The sequence below is a fragment of the Pongo abelii genome, chromosome 17, assembly GCF_028885655.2.
Source record: "Pongo abelii isolate AG06213 chromosome 17, NHGRI_mPonAbe1-v2.0_pri, whole genome shotgun sequence".
Taxonomy (NCBI): domain Eukaryota; kingdom Metazoa; phylum Chordata; class Mammalia; order Primates; family Hominidae; genus Pongo; species Pongo abelii.
In genome coordinates this window covers 48,256,513-48,277,818 of record NC_072002.2, presented here as the reverse complement: position 1 = coordinate 48,277,818, position 21,306 = coordinate 48,256,513, and the positions used below count along the sequence as shown (strand labels likewise).

Genomic DNA, 21,306 nt, shown 5'->3' with positions numbered 1-21,306 from the left:
TTGTACTTTTTAGTTGAGATGGGGTTTCACCATGTTGGCCAGGCTGGATTTGAACTTCTGACCTCAGGTGATCCACCTGCCTCGGCCTCCCAAAGTGCTGGGATTACAGGTGTGAGCCACTGTGCCTAGCCTTAAAAAAGTATTTTTGGTTCAAATGTTAATTTACTCATCAAAGAGTCTGATGTTTGTAGGATTCAGAAATTTTAGCTGTAGACAACAGGCTGATTACAGCAGAAAAAAAATATTTATATAAAGTAATCTCTGGAACGGGTGGAGAATCAGGCTTGGAACCTTTGCAGGCAGAAACAGTGCCCTGGTTTACTTTGCAGAAGTTACCTGATGGAAGTACTTCAAGACTGAGCACTAGTAATTACCCCTAGAACAGTACATTTTCTCTTAGGTCTCTCAACATCACTTACCGTTCTAAAAATTAGAAATACTTCCTTTGTGAAATGCAGTTCACAAGAGTAAACTGAAAATATGACCCCTCTACAAAAATACATCACCTCAAAATTTCATTGTTATTGTAAACAGTTTCAAGTCTAGGATCTCTGAATAATGTCCTTTTTTTCTTCTCATTTGATCATTTTCCCATCTTGTAAAGGATAGATCCGACTGCAAAATTCTCATACACAGAACACTTTCTACGAAGCAATGGAGGAAAAGAGAAGGTTCATCATCACTTCTGTATGCATTTGAGTTGCTGTTAATCATCCCAATATAGGAATAACTTCCAGAAATAATTCAACCAACAAACATAACTTCATTATGCCACACGGGTGTTTGGGATTACAGATTCTGATGTGAACATGTGCTATTATTCCTGGCACGAAAGTATAAGGGAAATGGAAACAGGAGAAACAAAAATTGAACTGTTTTCAGTCACAGTTTAGAATGAAAAACATTCTTTCACATTCTTCCAATTATTATACATGTAAAATACAAAATGTAGGATTTGTATCTCACCGACACCTAGTCAAAATGAAAAGGTCTGTCCTCTGAAGAAATATTGAAGCACACCACCTTTTCCTTCTTTTATTGGAATCCCACACAAAAGACTTTATCTGAATTCTTGTGTTTGCATGACATAAACTCATAGCAGGCCTGAGAACACCTAATACTCTTTTCACACATTGTATGGATCTCACCTGTCAAATTTCTCTCAGCATATTGTATGAAACATATAATTGTCCAGATGAGGCCTGGAAGCTCCGAAAGAAATAACATGCAAAGTTGCCAGTGACACACACATACACACACACAAAATAGCTTGAAGAAGTAAGTTTTCCAGTAACGAAAGTTCTATATATAGATTTATCTGACACTCTGTATAAATTATGAGGATAATGTGATCTGTATAAGTTATGAGAATAATGTGATCCTACAGTTTAAAACTTTTAATTTTTAAAATATAGGCCGCCTTATTTGAATTATAGGCCTTAATTTTATGATAATTTTGTGTATTTCTTCAGAATCATTGGTCATTCTACAATTCATATATAAAAGAAAGTAAGTATCTCACATGAAGCCAAAAAAAATGAAAGACTGGCATAAGCTTAAAAATGTCAGTATGTCAAAGATTCAACAAAACATTAATAAACGATTTTTTCAACCATGTTTTATGGGAAAGGTAAAAATAAATTTTCAAACTGACAAGAGATGCTGACCAGTTTATTTAAAAACCAAAGGTCATATATACTGTTTTGTTGTAAACTACAATATTTTCAACAAGACAAATTGAACTTGATTAAACATATCTGAGTTTTTAGAATGGATAAATATATTAAGAACTCTCAAATATCATGACGATTTCGTGGAGCTCATAATGGCTACACTTATTTGAATTACATGTAAATCAAACAAAAACACTAGGAACTCAAAATGTGTTCCTCAGACTTTCAGGAGCTGCATCATTTGGGCTCTCACTAGAAATCAAAATTCTTGGACTCCACTGCAGACCTACTGAATGGGTCCAGTAACTTGTGTTTTACCAAGTCCTTTGGGCGATTTCAACACATGACAAAATGAAAATAACACTGCTCTAGCCAGACAATATCTTGAAAAACAAGGCTTAAAATAATGTTCTCTATCATTTTGAAGTGCCTAAAAAATGTAGCTGAGGTTTAAAAATTATTAAGCGGAAGAGATTTTGGTTGGCAGGTTATGATAAAAGGATTTATTTTCAAATGACAATTTCATGGGAATCTTCAAAGTAATTGTTAAATTTGCTCTTTTTTTTCTTTTTTTTTTTTGGACAAGCACTGGAAAAATGTCAAAATGCAATGTCAAATGTGACTTATTTGTCCAAAATTGATTAAGAAGAATTAATGTAAATAATGGGAAAGCATATACAAAATGGTAAATAAGTAAACCAGATACCATGTACTATCTGTTGTTATACAAATGAATAATTGCAGATTCACATGCAGTTGTTAAGTAATAATAAAGAGATATCTTGTGTGCCCTTCACACAGTGGAATGTGACATTTAAACTGCAATTTCAATTTTGACCTTTTGGAAAAAGCTGAGAAATTACAGACTCCTAATTTGGAAATATATGAAGAAGGCTACATCATTTTGTTATCTTTCTATTTATTTAATACAAGATTGAGAGCACATTCAGATAAAGTGCTAATGTAATATGAAAAAATAAAGATAAAAAATGAAATATAAAGAATATTTTTCTGATAATGAGAAGTGGGTTGCAATAAACTTCAGTCCATATTGAAGGTAATATTTCTTTAGGAGGAAGAAATAATAGAATTAATGAAGAGGAATGAATTATATTATCATATTGCGAGAAGATTTAAGTTGCATGTTGGATTTGACAAAAAATATTGATATCAATGAAGAAAACATAAAACTCATAAATGCTGCTTTAATGAAGGCATCAATCACTGCGCAGGGAAACTTAAAATGTCCTGAAATCTCATGGTTCAGGCATGAAAGGAACTTGATTAAAGGTTTCCCCAAACTAAAAACAATCTAACAGTTTGCACGATATTAGCAATAATTAATTTGAACAGTAAAAATCATAAACTGTCAAGAATAAAAGACATTTTCATTAGACAGAATAAAGACTGAATTATTTTTCTGTTCTCTCAATAGAATACATTACTACACGACTATTGTCATATGAAGAAGCAATCAAAGAGCATGCAGTCAAGAGAAATGGGAAAATGTCATATATTTTTGCATTTGTGTTGTTTGTGGCACTTAGAAGATTTTTTTTAAAAAATTAGATTCCCGGGGTACAAGTGCAGGTTTGTTACATGGGTATATTGCGTGATGCTAAAGTTTGGGGTATGATTGATCCCCTCACACAGGTAGTGAGCATAGTACCCAATAGGTAGTTTTTAAACACTTTCCCCACTACCTTCCTTCCTCCTCTCTCTAGTAGTCTTCAAAGTTTGTTGTTCAAATCTTTATGTCCATATGTACCCAATGTTTATATTCCCTTACAAGTGTTGACATGTGCTATTTGGTTTTCTCTTTCTGTGTTAATTCCCTTAGGATAATGGCCTACAGCTGCATCCATGTTGCAGCATGATTTCATTATTTAATGGTTATGTAGTAGTCCATGATGTATATGTACCATGTTTTCTTTATCCAACCCACCACTGATGGGCACCTAAATTGATTCCATGTCTTTGCTATTGTGAATGGTGCCATGATGAACATATAATTGCATGTGTCTTTTTGGTAAAATGATTTGATTTCCCTTGGGTTTGCATTCAGTAATGGGATTACTGGGTCAAATAGTAGTTCTCTTTTAAGCTCTTTGAGAAATCACCAAACTGCTTTCCACAGTGGCTGAACTAATTTACATTCCTATCAACAGTGTGTAAGCATTCTTTTTTCTCTACTGTCTCGTCAGGATCCATTAATTATTTTTATTTTTATTTTTATTTATTCATTTATTTATTTGAGACAGTCTCGCTCTGTCACCCAGGATGGAGTGCAGTGGCGCGATCTCGGCTCACTGCAACCTCAGCCTTCCGGGTTCAAGCCATTCTTCTGCCTCAGCCTCCCAAGTAGCTGGGACTAGAGGCGCCCGCCACAACGCCTGGCTAATTTTTGTATTTTTAGTAGAGACAGGGTTTCACCATATTGGCCAGGCTGGTCTCAAATTCCTGATCTCGTGATCTGCCCGCCTCGGCCTCCCAAAGTGCTGGGATTACAGGCATGAGCCACCGTGCCCAGATTATTGTTTGACTTTTTAATAATAGCCATTCTGACTGGAGTGAGATGGTATCTTATTGTGGTTTTGATTTGCATTTCGCTAATAATTAATTATGATGAACATTTTTTCATGTTAGCCACTTGTAAGTCTTCTTTAGAGAAATGTCTATTAATGTCCTTTGCCCACTTTTTAGTGGGGTTGTTTTTTGTTGGTTGAATTTTTTAAGTTACTTATAGACTCTGGATGTTAGAACTTTGTTGGATGAATAGTTTATGAACATTTTCTCCTATTCTGTAGGCTGTCTGTTTACTCTGCTAATTTGTTTTGCCTTGCAGAAGCTCTTTAGTTTATTTGGGTCGCACTTGTCAATTTTTGTTTTTGTTGCAGTTGCTTTTGAGGACTCAGTGATAAATTACTTGCCAAAGATGATGTCCACAAGAGTATCTCCTAGGTTGTCTTCTAGAATTTTTATAGTTTGAGATCTTACATTTAATCCACCTTGAGTTAATTTGTGTATGTGGTGATAGGTAGGGGTCCAGTTTCATTCTCCTGCATATGGGTAGCCAGTTATCCCAGCACCATTTATTGAATAGGATGTCTTTTCCCTAGTGCTTGTGTTTGTCAATTTTGTTGAAGATCTGATGGTTGTAGGTGTGTGGCATTATTTCTAGGCTCTCTATTCTGTTCCATTGGTCCATGTGTCTGTTTCTGTACCAGTTTCATCCTGTTTTTGTTACCGTATCCTTGTAGTATAGTTTGAAGTCAGGTAGTGTGATGCCTCTGGCTTTGTTTTTTGCTTAGAATTGCTTTGGCTATTTGAGCTTTTTAAAATTCTATATGAATTTTAGAATAGATTTATCTAATTCTGTGAAAAATGTCATTGGAAGTTTGATAGGAATAGCATTGACTCTGTAGTTTGTTTTGGAAATTATGGTCATTTTAATGAGATTGATTCTTCCAATCCATGAGCATGGGATATTTTTCCATTTGCTTATGTCATCTCTGATTTCTTTAAGTAGTATTCTCTTTGTAGAGGTCTTTTACGTCATTGGTTGTATATATTTTAGAGTATTTCATTTTTGTGTGTGGCTATTTTAAATGAGATTGCATTCTTGATTTGGCTCTCAGCTTGAACATTATTGGTGTTTGCATTGCTGATTTGGTTCTCTGCTTGAACATTCTTAGTGTATAAAAATGCTACTGATTTTTATATGTTGATTTTGTATCCTAAAACTTCACTGAAGTAGTTTATCAGTTCTAGGGTCCCTTTGCTGGAGACTTTAAGGTTTTCAAAATATAGAATAATATCATCTGCAAAGAGAGATGATTTGACTTCCTTTTCTATTTTGATGGCTTTTATTTCTTTCTCTTGTCTGATTGCTCTGGTTAGGACTTCCAGTACTATGTGGAACTGGAGTGATGAGAGTGAGCAACCTTATCTTGTTCCAGTTCTTAATGGAAATGCTTCCAGCTTTTGCCTAGTCAGTATGATTTTTGCTGTGGGCCTGTCATAGATGGCTGTTAATATTTTGAAGTATTTTATATATTTAGAAGCTTTTAAAAATTTTGTAATTTGTGGTTATTCTCCTCATCTTAAATAAATAATAACTTTTTAATCTAATGTTTCAAAACAGCCCCCTCTCTAAATTTTATAACTTTCAGGCTTTACAAAATGTGGATTCATCCAATCATGTGAACCGAAAACAATGCTCTAAACATGAAGTAGTGCTTCTTAAATGTTGTTGAATAAGCTAATAAAGAAATAGTCAAAACAGAGGGGATATCAATCAATCACAACATTTATAAACTTAAATTTTATTTTGAAAATATAAAATGTATTTTAAAATAGAGAATACAATGAACCAGTAGTACTCATCACCTAAACTGAACAGTGTTTAAGACTTTCCCGTATTGTTTAACTTTTTAACTTTTTCTCTGTAGTATTTTAATTTCTCTTAAGAGACAGGGAGTATTAGTCCATTCTTATGCTGCTAATAAAGACGTACCTAAGACTGGCTAATTCATAAAGGAAAGAAGTTTAATTGACTCACAGTTCAGCATGGCTGGAGAGGCTTCAGGAAACTTACAATCATGGTGGAAATTGAAGAAAACACATCCTTCTTCACATGGCAGCAGTAAGGAGAAGTGCTGAGCAAAAGGGGAAAAGCCTCTTATAAAACCATCAGATTTCATGAAAACTCACTATCACAAGAACAGCATGAGGATAACCTCCCCCATGGTTAAACTACCTCCTACTGGGTCTCTCCCATGATACATACAGATTATGGGAACTACAATTCAAGATGAAATTTGGGTAGGGACACAGCCAAACCGTATCACAAGGTATTGCTCTGTTGCCCAGGCTGGAGTTCAGTGGCAGGATCATAGCTCACAGCAGCCTGGGATTCATGGGCTCGAGCAATACTCCTGCCTCACCCTCCCCAGTACACTTCTAGGGGTACATGCCACCATGCTTGTATAATTGTTTTTGGTTTTTGGTTTGTTTGTTTGTTTTTTAGGGATGGAGGTCTCACTATGTTGCCCAGGCTTGTCTTAAACTCCTAGCCTCAAGCAATCCTCCGGCTTTGACTTCCCAATGTTCTGGGATTATAGACGTAACCTGGCCATCTATAGTATTTTAAAGCATATCGCAGGCATTCTTGTCGTATCATCTCTTCATATCTCAACTTGTATCTCTAACAAGTGTGGATATTTTCTTACATAAATATTTACTTAACCAAATGTTAAGGTATTACATCTAACAAAAATTAATAATTCCATGTTATTATATATTATCCACATCTATAATAGAATATTTTTACTTTTCTCAAAAAATGTCTCTTGCTTTGGGTTTCTTTGAATCATAATACAAACAAGGGTTACACATTTTATTTGATTATATCTCTTAAATCTCCTTTAATATATCTTATTTCCATATCAGTAAATTGTTGCAGAACCAAGATCAATTGCCGTGCCCAGTGTCTCATATTTTGGATTTACCTGTGTGCTTTCTCTGGTGTTATTTAACCTCTCTCTCTGCCATTTTTCTTACAAATGGAATTTAGCTCCAGACAAGTGGTCAAGCTTGACTGTGCCTCAGAATCTCATGGAAGTCATGTTAAAACACAGATTGCTGGGCCTACATCCAAAGTGTCTGATTCAGTTGGTCTTGGGAGGGAGCTGAGCCTTTGCATTTCTAGGAGGTTTCCAGGAGATGCTGATCCTGCTAGTGCAACCAGCACATTTTGAGAACCACTGTTTCTAGATTGAAGTTTGGGTTCAACTTCTTCTCACTCTTTCTCTTCCTTCCTTTCTACCTTCCTTCCTTCCTTTCTTTTCTTTCTTTTTTTCTTTCTTTTCTTTCCTTTCTTTTCTTTCTTTTTTTTCCTTTCTCTCTTTCTTTCTTTCTTGATGGTGAGTTTACTTCTTGAGTAGTGCCATGTGCTTCATATCATATCAGAGACACACAGTGCTAGATCATTACACTTATAATGATCCTGACATTGCTTGTAAACTCACTAATGAATAACTGATATTTTTAAAAGGAAATATAAGATAGTTTTTAAAATTGCAATTTAAAAAATTAAATCATCTTCAGTGTAACTGAAAAGTGTAATCAGTCACTCACTCAGAAAACGTTTACTTTGTTCCTACTATGTGTTTGGCATTGTGCAATGTTATAAAGATGAAAGATGCCTATGTGACTCTCCCCTCAAGTAACTCTCAGACTGCATGGAATATGAACATATAAACTCGTTTGCATGATACCTTACGATCACTGCTGTGACATAGACATGCAAAGCACGTGAAAGCATAGACACCTGGCACTGAATTCATGTGTTCTTCCCTCATTTAGGACATAATGAGGAAACACAGGTTCGCCTTTTTTCCAACTGGCTGCAAATATCAGACACAGCTCCCAACCGCAGCTGTGTCTAACACCAAGCACTGTGGTGTTGCTATCTGAGCCATCCTAGGCTCTGACTACAGATAAGCAAACAGGTTACGTTTCCTCCAAGTGGGAATTTTCAAGGCCTAATGCTGGCAGTTCTATTGGGATGGGAAAATTTGAGAAAAGGAAAGTGCAAATGTATTCTCAGAAGGCTCTTTGCTAAGGAAAGCCACATGTTATCATGGAAGGAATAAGCAAAGTATACATCTAAGGCAAAAATCTACCCTTATCCCCATAAGCCAACACCTGTGTTTTGAGGATAAGCATGTATCCATCTTCCATAGACCCTAAGTTGTGGTTCTTTAATAACTTTGGATCTTTTTTTTAGTTCTGGTTTGGATTTTTTTAGGTTTATACTTGAAGTAAGAAAACAATTGCACCTGAAATGAAGGTTTCCTAGGCTATGGTCATCCAAAGTTCTTATTAAGGCAAGGCAGGCTTATGGGGCAAATGGCTGCCATATATTATATGGGTTATTTGGAGACCTATAGTAATTTGTATTCCCTGAGCCTATGATACCATTCCAATACTCACATTCCCCCATTTATAAAAACCAAATAGTTTTATAGAAAAAAGAGAAATTATAGGCAGTCTTGAATTGCAATCTGTAAAGCTCATGTCTTGGATTCTGTGAGGGATATGTGTTGGTTCTTAGACTAGTTTGAAGAAAAATGCAAATTAATATGGAAAGTAGAGAACAATGATAGTGTTTAAATCTGTCAAATTAAGTAACTTGGCTTCACAGTTTAGGGAAAGATTGAAGTAGACTAGGGTAGAAGCTGGAATCTTTGTGGAAACTGAACTTAATTCGGCCTTAAATGATAGGTCCTAAATGGTAAGAGCGGCAAGAAATGATAATCCAGCTGAAAAGCAGAATTCAGTTATAAAAATTTCAGTTTGTTTTGTAGAGCAAAATAACATCAATCATCCTTGAGATCTAGATCCTGAATATTTTCAGATCTGCAAGATTGCACGTTCTTTAAAACTTGAGTAAACAGGGCTATACAATTTTACTGTTCCAACTGGTTCTGTGTCCATCAAACAGCTGTATTGAATGAATTAGCCTAGAATACTTGCATTCAAATAACTGTATTGTAACATTTTTAAATATTTCACATTGCCATTCAAAAATATATTATGCTTATTACATTTTAGATTTAAAAAGATAGGCTTTTCAAACCTATGCAATATTTTCCTTAATATATTTTATTAGGTAATTCCACCTTGTTAATGATGTGAACTGTAAAGATATTATGCTGATTTTTAAAATTTAACTTTACTGTTAATGTCAGAGATCTGTTCTAGTTTTATTATTCCTCCACTGACTATATAGTTATGATATGTTAGTATGATCCTTAAAGCATGCTACACATATGTTATTGCATGGAGGCAGTTTTGAACACTGTCAATTTACATTTTCCCTTCATAAAGGTTATTCACTATCATTTTACTTTGTTGGTAGATTCGAGAATATCTGCTGCTGCTTACAAAGATAGTATTATTCATTTGGCTGGGGCCATCTATATATTTGAATGATCATGTGTGAAATCTATATTGTTAATCTGGCTTCTAATGACTGGTTGCTGTGCCACTCCAGATTCAATCTCAGGTGACTGAAACTCAAATTTAAGCAAAATTTAAAAGCATGTGGGTGGGTGGAGGATGTATGGTATGATACAACTGAAGGGTCAAGGGCTTAATTTCAGTAATAGTGAGATATAGATGCACAAATGGTGCTATTACGACTCTATGCTCCTTAGCTCTGCTGGATTCAGCTTGATTTCAGACTCAGGCCAGCCATCTCACCTAGAGGCAAAGATGCGTGCTTAGCATAAAGAAGATTGGTACCCAGGGGATTGGCAATTTTACCTGGTAGAGCAAAGGGCCATTTCTGAAAGAAAAAGGTGTTGGGCCAGCAAACAAGTAGGAGATACCATAACAGGCCCCATGGTTGGTCTTGGACACAATTATAGAGAAGTTAATGAAAATTGTGTGGATTGGCATTCATCTTCCTTTACACACTTACCTTTCTCCTTCTACTTTGGCAATCCACTGAGATTCCAAAACTCAACATTTTCATTTATTTTGCTAACTCCCATGATCCCCCAGTGCTGAAATTCTGTGTAGTGTTACCGGCCCAGTGATGAATGGATGGCCTCTACTTAACTTCTCTACCACTCTTCTCAGTGTCTGAGGTTATCTCATCAAGTCAAATTAACTGAGCCTTAATGAAGTCATTGATAATGTGAATAATATAATTACTACTCAGGGTTCTCCAGAGAAACAGAATAAGATATATAATATATAGAATAAAGTATTGGCTCATGAGATTATGGAGGCTGAGAAGTGCCATGATCTGCTATCTGCAAGCTAAATATCCAGGAAAGCCAGTGGTGGAGTTCAGTTCAAGTTTGAAGCCCTAAGAACCAGGGGACTCAGAATTCTCAGTAAGTCTCTTAGCTCAGCAGTCAGGCAGAATAGGCAAATTTTCCTTCCGTCTGCTTTGTGTTCTATTCAGGCCCTCAAGACACTGGATTATGCCTTTGTGCCCTCCCCTCACCCACCCTACACACACACTGTGAAGAACAATCTGTCTTAGTGAATCCACCACTTCCAATGCCAATCTCATCCAGAAACATCCTCACAGACACACCTGGAAATAATGGATAGCCAAATACCTGGACGCCGTGTCATCCTGTCAAGTTGACACATAAAGCTAACTTTCAGATATATTAATATCATTTATTATTATTGTGTATATATTTGAAACCATTTATAATGTAATATATTAATATATTAATACTAGTTCTTCTGTGAAGTTATTATGTCGAGGTTAAAGCTCCATGTAAATTTTAAGACACTTCATGAATACAAAAACATTATTAAATAGGCTCCAGCCCATATAAAATACATGTATTCTATTAGATTGGCTCAGGAGAAATTCATAGTTAGATGTTAAATAATGAAATGGGTTTAATATGTCTTGTCGCAGAGGTACTTCTATATTAAAAGTTGGTGTCAAGAAATACAGTGCCTTAGGAATTGATTTCTACTCATATTATAACAATAATCTCATAAGTAGTCATGCTATAGAGACAGCATAGAATAGTGTTAAGATGATAAACTCAGAGCTAAACTGCATGGGTTCAGATCCTTTTTCACTTGCTAGCTATGTGACATTGGGAAAGTCACTTAACCAGTTCATTGTAAATGAGTCATATATTTAAAAGGCTTAGAATAGCGCCTGATGCATAATAGGTGCCCATAAATAATTTGTTGAATGAAAACTGCTCTGTGGCAGAGTATCTTGGCACAAAACCAAATGTGTAGTGATACTTAATGTAAAGGTTTGCCGAGGGAAGAAATGATTGACTTTGAGATAGATACTTGGAGTTGGAGCAGGAGATTTTAGAAATTACTACTAACCATGTTGGTCTTAAAAGTTGTATGTTATTGCTGTTTATTAAGAGTTTATTCTCTTAAATATATATTTTTCCTAAAATAAATATATTTATTCCAGAATATGTTTAGTCCTAAGTTGAAAAAAGAAAGCTTGTCACTATTTCCTTCTGTAGATGTTTTGTATTTAAGAAACTGTAATTATCTGTATTTGATTACAATAGTGTATCTTTATTCTACTTTATCCAGCAAAAAAAATAAGCAAAACTGTGTATGAAGCACTAATAAATTATTTAAATATATTCTATTATATGTGGAAATTTTATAGCAAGTGATGATTCTTCTTACTCAAGATTTATAAATTGCAGCTTACTGTTCTATAAGAAAATGTAAATAATGTAGCCAATTTATTTAGGTGGAGTAACAGTTTTAGGGGAAATCACTTATAAAATATTTTGTTTAAAGATTAACATATACATAAACCAATGCATATTTTATGTTCTTTCAATTATACACACACATGCATACACAGACACACACACACTTAGAAAGAAAAACTTCATATTGAGGAGAAAACCTTATTTGATCACTCTTAGCTCTTAGGCAGACCTAGGTTCACATAGTAGTTATATAATTTCATTCTTTAGATAAGAAGAGGTTGTTTAGACGTTCTAAAGCTGTTTCCTTATCTGTAGAATCTGGAGGATAATCCTTTTTCACCAGGTTGCTATGAAGCTTAAGGGAACCAATTGACTAGGTATGCAGTTGTTCTAAGTACTAATTTCTTCTCTTTACCTCTCACTTGCTTCATTATTTGCTTTATTGTATGTGATGTCTCAAAAAATATCTCTTATATCATGAAACAAAAATAAATAGAGAATACTCCTTTTTAAATTTGATTACATCTTAGTTTAGTATCTTATCAAAACTACCTAGGATATGCTAAGAAGATTGGTCAATGTTATGGTCTCAAAGAGTACATAAAATAGTTTGTGGTTATGCTGTACATGGCTGATTCAAGCTCCTTATCACACCATATACTTGGATTTTCTGTATTTCCAGGTCACTCTTCCAAACTTACTCTGGAATAATCCTAGAGGGTCCCAAGAGAAAATATTTGGAATAAGTGTAATCCCAAAATGAAAAGTGATCAAAGCCAGTTTATTTATTTTAAACAGCCCCATTAACATGTAGATATACTTATACATTGTATTCTGACAACGGAGGCTCTACGAAGGCTATCTATCAGCTGTTTCATGTGAAAATGAACTGTTAAACATTTTCAATTTTTCAGATGTTTAATGATTTTTACATGGAAATATGTGTCACTATTATTTAATTGTTCTTGCTTTAAATTTGTTGTGTCTTTTGAATGGTGTTAGAACCCAGAAACATTAAACTTAACAGAGGATTAGGAAGAAACCCAGTTCCTGTTTCCTAAACCAAAATCAGATGCTCATAGGCTCTTAAGGCTCATAGACAATTTATACATTTATTTTAAAGCATGTTAACTAATAATTAATAGTCAATAATATTTTGTATAGCTCTTGCTGGGGAAGTTAATTAAACATCCCTCAGTTTCCATAACTGTTTAAAGAATACTAATAAAGTTAGTATAATATTGATATGATATAATACAATATTATATAAAGTGTAATACTAATACTAATATTGACAATGCTCTGAGGTCATATTAAGTTCTAAGAATATGTGACTCAATGATTCTCTTGCAAAATCATTTACAGATTGCTTTTTTATTTGGAATATGAGTATTGAGAGGAAACACTAATTGCTCTTGAATGGCTAAGTTCAATAAAACTTTCTGCAGTGATGGAAACGTTCCATGCAGCTAACGAGTACTTGCAATGTAACTAGTGTGACGTGAACAAGCAAATGAAATTTTAATTTAATTTGAATTAATTTTTATTTAAACTGAAATCACCACAGCTCTAGAGTTATCAACTCATAAACCAGATTTTTGAGAAACAGTTGAAATTAAAGATGAAACATAAAATTTATAAGCTTGTGCAATGAATTTAAAAGCAGTTATTTCACCTTCTCTTTTCAGTCTCCTGCACATAGTTACTCCAGCTATGACTCTGGCAAAAATGAGAGTGTAGACCGAGGAGCGGAGGACCTCTCACTAAACAGGGGCGATGAGGACGAAGATGACCACGAGGACCATGACGATTCGGAGAAAGTTAATGAGACAGACGGCGTTGAAGCCGAGCGGCTGAAAGCTTTTAATGTGAGTCCTGCCACACTCCAAGTGTGGTTTAATTTTTACCACTTCACTTTCATGTTGTTGCTTGTTGGTAAATGTGGATATTTTAGAGTCATGTTTGTTTAATTTACAGAAGGATTTAAAAAGTACATGAAACACTCTTTGCCAACCAGACACCAGAATTGCTGTGTTTTGTTTAGAATTTTAAAGCCAAATGTGAGCTGAGAACTGGAGTTGTGTTGTGTGAGTATGCATGTTTACCTAGTGGATGGAGGGGGCCTCAGCTTAGTCCTCGGAAGAGTACGCCCGTCATCTGTTATTTCTTTTGCTTTCCTAGCTTATCTAATTATGCATGACAAAAGAGTCAGTTGTTTGATTTCAGAGATTAGTCCACTGTGCAGTGTAGCAATGTAACAGTCGTATTCATCATTAATAGAGAACGTAAAGGGGTGCTCAATTGTCACAGTCTACTGTTATTTCCTGATTTTTTTCTACACGATAGTCTATTCTTTTCTGTATGTTTGTCTGTCTGTCTGCCTTTCTCTCTTTTTCTCTCTCTATTTTTTAATCCAACCATTTAGAAAGTCTTTGAAGAGTGTTTGCTTAAAATTTCTGGCTTTCCATTGCAAAGTTCTCCAGTGCATAAACCAGAAAACAGTATTTTCCTATCGGTAATCAAGACAGGAAGCTAGGAACAGAAGAGAGCAGCCCTCCAAACCCTTCTCCTCTGTCTCCCTCTTGCCAACAGATGTTTGTCAGGCTGTTTGTAGATGAAAACTTGGACCGAATGGTCCCAATCTCTAAGCAGCCCAAAGAAAAGATCCAGGCTATCATTGACTCATGCAGGCGACAATTCCCTGAGTATCAAGAGCGTGCCAGAAAACGTATACGTACTTACCTCAAGTCCTGCAGGCGGATGAAAAGAAGTGGTTTTGAGATGGTGAGTTTTGAATTAAAACACAGCCCTAGACTCCATCAAAATCCCACATGTAAACCATGACACTATTTTTTTTCCATCTTAGTGTCTTTTTTTATTTTTTTCCATAATGTCAGGTCAAAGGGGTTTTTGTTTGCTCGTTTGTTTTTTTCCCCTTCTCCTTTTCATCTTCCTGAAGTATTTATTCCCTTTGTTTATTTAATAAGGAATATCTTGTGAGTCCACTGCTCACAGAACCACGTGGTACCATGTCACAGAAAATAAAGGTGATATGAGTAAACACCAGTGAGAACCAGCATCTCGTTCATATTTGTTTTCTTTCTGTCGCTACTGAAGTGGGCATGAGGTTATTTAAGTTGTGAACTGAAGCACCAGTCACTGCTTGAGATGGCATGTAAGAATGGCACTCTCTAAATCAAAAGGAAACAGATGGATCCACCTAAGGAATACCGTTTTCATATCAATGGTTAACAAATTGCAGTCCTTGAAAGTAAAGATCAGAGAATGAAAATGCTTAGGTGAAATATAAGGATTTGTTGTACTGGATATGTTTATTTGTGTGCTGGTGGATGGTACCAAGAGCTTCCATATTCAGGTGGATGTTATAGACAGATGAGATTATGTTGACATTAGATTACTGATAGGGTGGAGATTAGAAATCAATGATTTTTAAACTTTATTCTGTTTCACCTTGCTCTAATTGTTACATCTAGAAATAACGCACACGTTTACAATGTATGCCTTTCCCATTTTCTTATTTCTTATGTATGTGAGCAGTTTCGAAATTTTGTGAAACCATTTTTTTCTCGTCTTATTTGAGAAGGCACCATAAAAGCCTAGGCTGTTAGTGTTTGTGATCTGTGAATCTAATTAATTAGGTGTGATTGGGTAGGAATTGGTGTACATAAGAGAGGTTTCAGAGTATGTCTGTACCAATTATCTCAAATCATAAAATCTCCAGAGTTGGATATAAAAGGCCATGCTTTATGAAAGATAAATCTAATAAATCTAATGTTTGATCAATAAATACTGTCTTCATTTTCATTAGATTTTAAAATCACAATGAGTTAAGTAACCATTAAATTAATCTGTAGACAAATATATCAAGTTGTTATTGAGTCTGTTGTGTGGCTTTGATGCTCAAATTCAGCAATTTCTCTGAAGAATATTTATTGTTCCAGAAGGTGGCCTGATCTTAAATTCATAGTAGTAGAAAAGTCCATAAAAAGCACAGCTTTATGAACAAGGTAGGGTTGGCCCATACTGAGTATCATCTCCAATAGGTGACATGATTTCTGTTTTTTGTTTCCTGAATTTGCATTATGAGACTCTTTCGCCAAGGTGCATACATGTATTTCTGTAAAACCTAAATGACAATATTTAGGGAATATATAGGAGACTTTTAGTCCATTGCTCCTCTTGTATCCCAAGTTTTGCCACTGTACCTAGTTAAACCAAATAGCCTAGATATTTAAATTTAATAATCTCAATCTATTGAAAAATTACCTAGTTAGTTGCTTTTAATATTATGCAATTGACTCTTTTCCCTTGTAGAAATAAATCTCATGCAAGTTTTTGTATTGTCAAGGTCATTGTTTACTAGGCTGCTAAATGTCCATGACAGAAAATCTGATTTCAGAAGTTTCTTCTAGAATTTAATGCAAGAAAAATAATTGTTTTTCCTGAGGAAATGGAATGCTTTCACCTGTTCTCAACACCGGGACTGTGAACCTTAATATGTTCACTTTTGTGCCTTACTGCCAGGGAGTTCAGAGCCAAACTCTCCATTGTCTTTCTGTTTAATTTATCTTGGTGGAGACAACTTTCCTTGGTGGATTTGATAATTTTTAATGGAAAAGAGGAGATATAAATTTAGAAACAAATAAATAAATAGTCTAATTATGAAAGCACCAGAAAGCAAGCCTTTCATGTTTAGGAAATAATATTTTTTTTTAGAGGATTTAGCTTTTCGATCATTTGCTTCTATTTGTCAAACACAGCTCACAGTAGAGGGATCAGACCTTGTTTTCAATACATAGTTTCCCTGATATCATAAGCATGGGAATAGCTACAGTGACACTTGCTATTAATTTTTAACAAATAGAAGTATTATAAAAATGAATTAAGCGATTCTTTAAACCGAAAATTATATCAAAAATATACCTAGCCTTTCATAAAAGATCTTGATAAAAACTTTATAATACCTATGTAGCTATTAATATTCTTCGCACAACATGAATATAACTATGTGTTTCTCTTTGTCACCAAGTAACTTAATTGATGCTAATTAGCAAACACATTTTGTTTGAATTTTCCACTTGCTATTTGTACTAACTCTTGCCCTCTGTGTTATAGTTGTCATTTACCATCCCCCAGGTTACATTCACATTCTCTAAGATCTTTATTTATAATCTTTATTTTTAATTGCATCCTATAGTATCCTCCTTATTAATTTTGATATCTAAGCTGATTTCACATTTCTTTTACCTTTTCCACTTCAGGGATCTGGATCTCTCTTTCACCTTAGTCTTTATTAGCATGAATATACCTTGGTCTTAGTCATCACTCCAAGAGCCTGAACAAGCAATATTAAAAATTTCAAAGTTTTTTAAATGTTCTCAAGTATTCTCTGGTGACTTTATAGAGGAAAAGCCTTGTTCTTACTTGCCCTGGGTAAATAAACCTCACATCTCTGCCCCCATATAATTCTACCTTCTTCAGAACATTGCTCCATCAACCACCCCTACTCTTTTATATATTCAGTTTTCCCTTTTCAATGAGAGGAACATTTAATCCCTTTTTCCTAAAAAAAAAAAAAAAAAAAAAAAAAAAGTTCTCAGATATCAAAAAAAGTTACATCTCTTATTCTTCTTCTACAATCTGAGTTCATCTTTCTTTCTCAGGTTTCTCGAAAGAGCATTTTATACTCACAGATTATACCTATTACCACCAAATCCTGCAGTAGTCCCTTACATTCAGATTATCCAGACTATGGTTCTCACCACTGTGTAGTCAGCCCTACAGATCTGCAAGGTCTTCATCTATGGATTCAATCAACTAATTGAAAAATATATGGGAAAAAAATAAGGGGATTGTGCCTGTATTGAACATGTATAGACATTTTTTACTTGTCATTATTCCCTAGACAACACAGTATAACAGCTATTTACATGTCATTTACATTGTATTAAGATTTATAAGTAAGCTAGAGATGATTTAAAGTATATGGGACAATGTGCCTAGGTAATAGGCAAATACTATGCCATTTTGTGTAATGGATTTGAGCATCCTCAGAGGTGCTAGAGCCAATCCCGCACAGACACCAAAGGATGACTCTACTGAATTAGTTCTTATAAAGATCACATGACCACCTTTGCACAAAACTCAAAGACTGCGTATTCAACTAAAGTATTTGCTCATTTTCTTGAAACTTGTTTCTGTTCCTCCTCATTTACTCTTACCTGCTTTTGGGCAGATACTACAGTTATGTGTTTAGCCATGTACTGTATATCACCCTAACCACAATTACAAATGTCTGTCCTTGTGTACAGTATCCTATTCTCAAAGTACAATACCAAAAATATACAAATCTTTGGTATTTAATTCCAAATGTCAGTCGGAACTAGGGCAATAATTATATCACACTGAACTCTTTATATTCTCCAGCACCTGTTTTCTCCACTGATATTCCACCTCATTTATCAAGCCACCAGTAAATTCCTCTTGACTTGCCTGCTGTTAATAGCACCATATTGTCATTTTTACCATTGCTCAAAAATGTGGAATGAGATTTGACTATTTTTCTGTCTTGTATCCTACCACTTAATGAATTCTGCTTATTCCTCCTTTACTCTGTTTCCCAAATAAATCTTACAGTTTCTGATTTCATGTGCTCTTATTTTAGTTCTAATCCTTCATACCTCATACCTGTACTCTTGCATAATCCTAACTCAACTCCCTACTTTCCTCTTACACTCTCCACACACATTATGCCTAGGCAGAGGCAGAAATAGGGTTTGTAAAACCTGAAGATTATATGTCTTGAGATATTTTTGAAAAGAAAAGTAATACACAATTATGAGCAAAAAATTAGGTAGAAAAAATGTGTATGTGCAGTTTAAAAATATCCTACACAAAAGAAATTTAGAAACCACTGAAATCTTGAAGATTAAAACACTTTTCTTCTAACATCTTGTTAGACAATTTTCAGACACACTTACATATAAATGCTTCTGGATTTTAAAGTGGCTTTCCCTTTCTACCTAGAATGCTTACAATATCCAGGAACTCCAGCACTTAAGAGGCTCATCCAGTTGAGGCATCCTATGCCTCACTTTATTGACTTTATGATAAATCTGCCTTTGCCCCTAGAGTAGTCTTCCTCAATTTTGGCTTTGATAGTGTGAAACTCTGTCATCTTAGAACATTTTTTTTTTTTTTTGAGATGGAGTTTCACCCTTGTTGCCCAGGCTGGAGTGCAATGGCGTGACCTCAGCTCACTGCAACCTCCACCTCCCGGTTTCAAGCGATTCTCCTGCCTCAGCTTCCTGAGTAGCTGGGATAACAGGCATGCACCAAAACACCCGGCTAATTTTGTATTTTTAGTAGAGATGGGGTTTCTCCATGTTGGTCAGGCTGGTCTTGAACTCTGGACCTCAGGTGATCCACCCACCTCGGCCTCCCAAAGTGCTGGGATTACAGGTGTGAGCCACCGTGCCTGGCAGAATAAATTTCATATTTCTTTCTATAATGTTTTAGCATATGACCTTTTGAAACTGAGAGACCTAGCTTCAATTCCTTGCTTAGTTCAATTCCTGTACAAGTGTAGTGTTTCTGAGTCTCTTCTAAAGGATAGGGCTATTGGGGTACTATATGTGATCATGTATGTATATGTATAGCATATAATATGGTACCTTTCTACCTATTCTTCTGGTATGTTCAAATTATATTCTTTCAAACCTTAGTTCATCATATGAGACTGCTGCTCCTTCTTTCAATGGGTTGTCTCTTGGTTCACTAATTTTTTATGACTCAGAGATTATGGGTACCTTTGCTCATTATTTACTCAATGCATTAAAATTGGAGAATAACTAAGTTGTAAAGAATATAGCCAATATATTTTTCAGAGCTACTTCTCACTGCATCTTTTACTTTAAGCAAGATGTTGACCTGAGCCTCATGGGGTATGTTCTCTTCACATACACACACCCCACCCAGCTTCCCACCACAAACACATACAAATCCTGAATATAATACAACAATTTAAAAAATATTCAGCTAAGCTCAAAAGAAAGAAAAGGAAATTTCCAGATACCTGAATTGAGTAGGAAACTCTTAGCCAGAATTGTAAGCCCTTTGGATTGGGTAACAACTTAGAAAGATAGAAAAAGTAAATGTAGACCCAGACAGATTAGGGCTGGGGTATGAATGTCCACCCAAGTCCAGGATACATGCATTTTAGTTTGTAACTAGATAGGCATATAAACTGAGAAATGTATATAAAGCTGGGCCCAAGAAAGGCTCATTCTCTATTTTCCTCTCTATGAAAGGGGAATTAAGAAATATCCTAATACAACTTTCAGGAATAAAAATGACAGACATTATAAGCATTGAAATTAAAACCTTACTAAATGGGTTAAGTGGAATATAATATTCAGCCAAGCAGAAAGCAAACTGGAACACAGAAGTATGCAAGTTACCCACAGGAAGAAAAGAGAAGTTAAATATGAAAAAGAAATTAAGATGGAGAAAAGAATGATAAAGATAGATTTAACAGGCATTCCAGAGGAGAAATTACAATAAAGAGGCAAATTGAAAAAGATAATGATGAAGAATTTTTCAGAATTGATTGGACCTCAATCCTAATAACAGATAAGTAGATTAGTCCTAAACAGTATACATTTTTTTAAAAAAATTCATGCCTAGGGATATTATAGTAAAACCACAGAAGAGCAAATAAATTCTTAAATGTACCAGAAAGAAACAACACATTATCTACAAGTGAAAACCAGCCTGAACAATTTCTTCAGAGTACTAAGAAAAAAAGTCTTCAAGAGAAACTACTTTTAACTCACAAATCAATGCCCAGCTCAGCTCTACTTTCAGAGTGAGGAGGAAAGAAATACTTCAGATAATTTCTGAGGCTACTACTCATACAGCCTGACTGATTCCAGAGGAATGCTTCTGTAATCTAAGAAGAAGGAAACTGAATCCAAAAGGAAATAATAAAAAATTAGCAACATTGGTGAGCGTCTGAAGAAAAGCACCTGGATTTGATAGTCAGTGAGCCTTGGCTCTTGTCTGTGCTTTTCCAGTTGTTACTTGTTGATTTTCTACCTCCGAGCTTTGGTCTCACCCTGGAAAAGAAAAATGGAAATAATAGCTCTTATCCTAAAAATGAAAACCAAAAGCACTTGAAATAACAAATGTAAAAACTCCTATGACAGTACCTGGTACACCTAGTATGGTACCTGGTGCGTGTGAGAAACATGATAAAATGCAATTTAATCTGAAATTGAATTTCACACTTCCCTTTCCTGGGAAACCTGCACTGTCTCAATCTGTTGAGCTACTTGAAGGACTAAATCAACTAGGTCTTTGCCTATTTAATC

The 21,306-nt window shown here is 35.0% G+C and overlaps 1 protein-coding gene across 13 annotated transcripts in view; it reads left to right on the top strand.

The window, feature by feature from the left end:
* NOL4 (nucleolar protein 4) overlaps positions 1-21,306 on the top strand; it is a 376,996-nt gene that overhangs the window by 260,266 nt on the left and 95,424 nt on the right. For 8 of the 13 annotated variants that reach the window (XM_054537788.2, XM_024236123.3, XM_054537795.2 and 5 more), the window contains 2 exons: positions 13,603-13,782; positions 14,507-14,698. In XM_054537788.2, coding sequence (XP_054393763.1) covers positions 13,603-13,782; positions 14,507-14,698 — 372 coding nt within the window. The remainder of the gene's footprint in view (positions 1-13,602; positions 13,783-14,506; positions 14,699-21,306) is intronic. The other 5 variants (XM_054537789.2, XM_024236126.3, XM_054537797.2 and 2 more) reach the window with 1 other exon arrangement.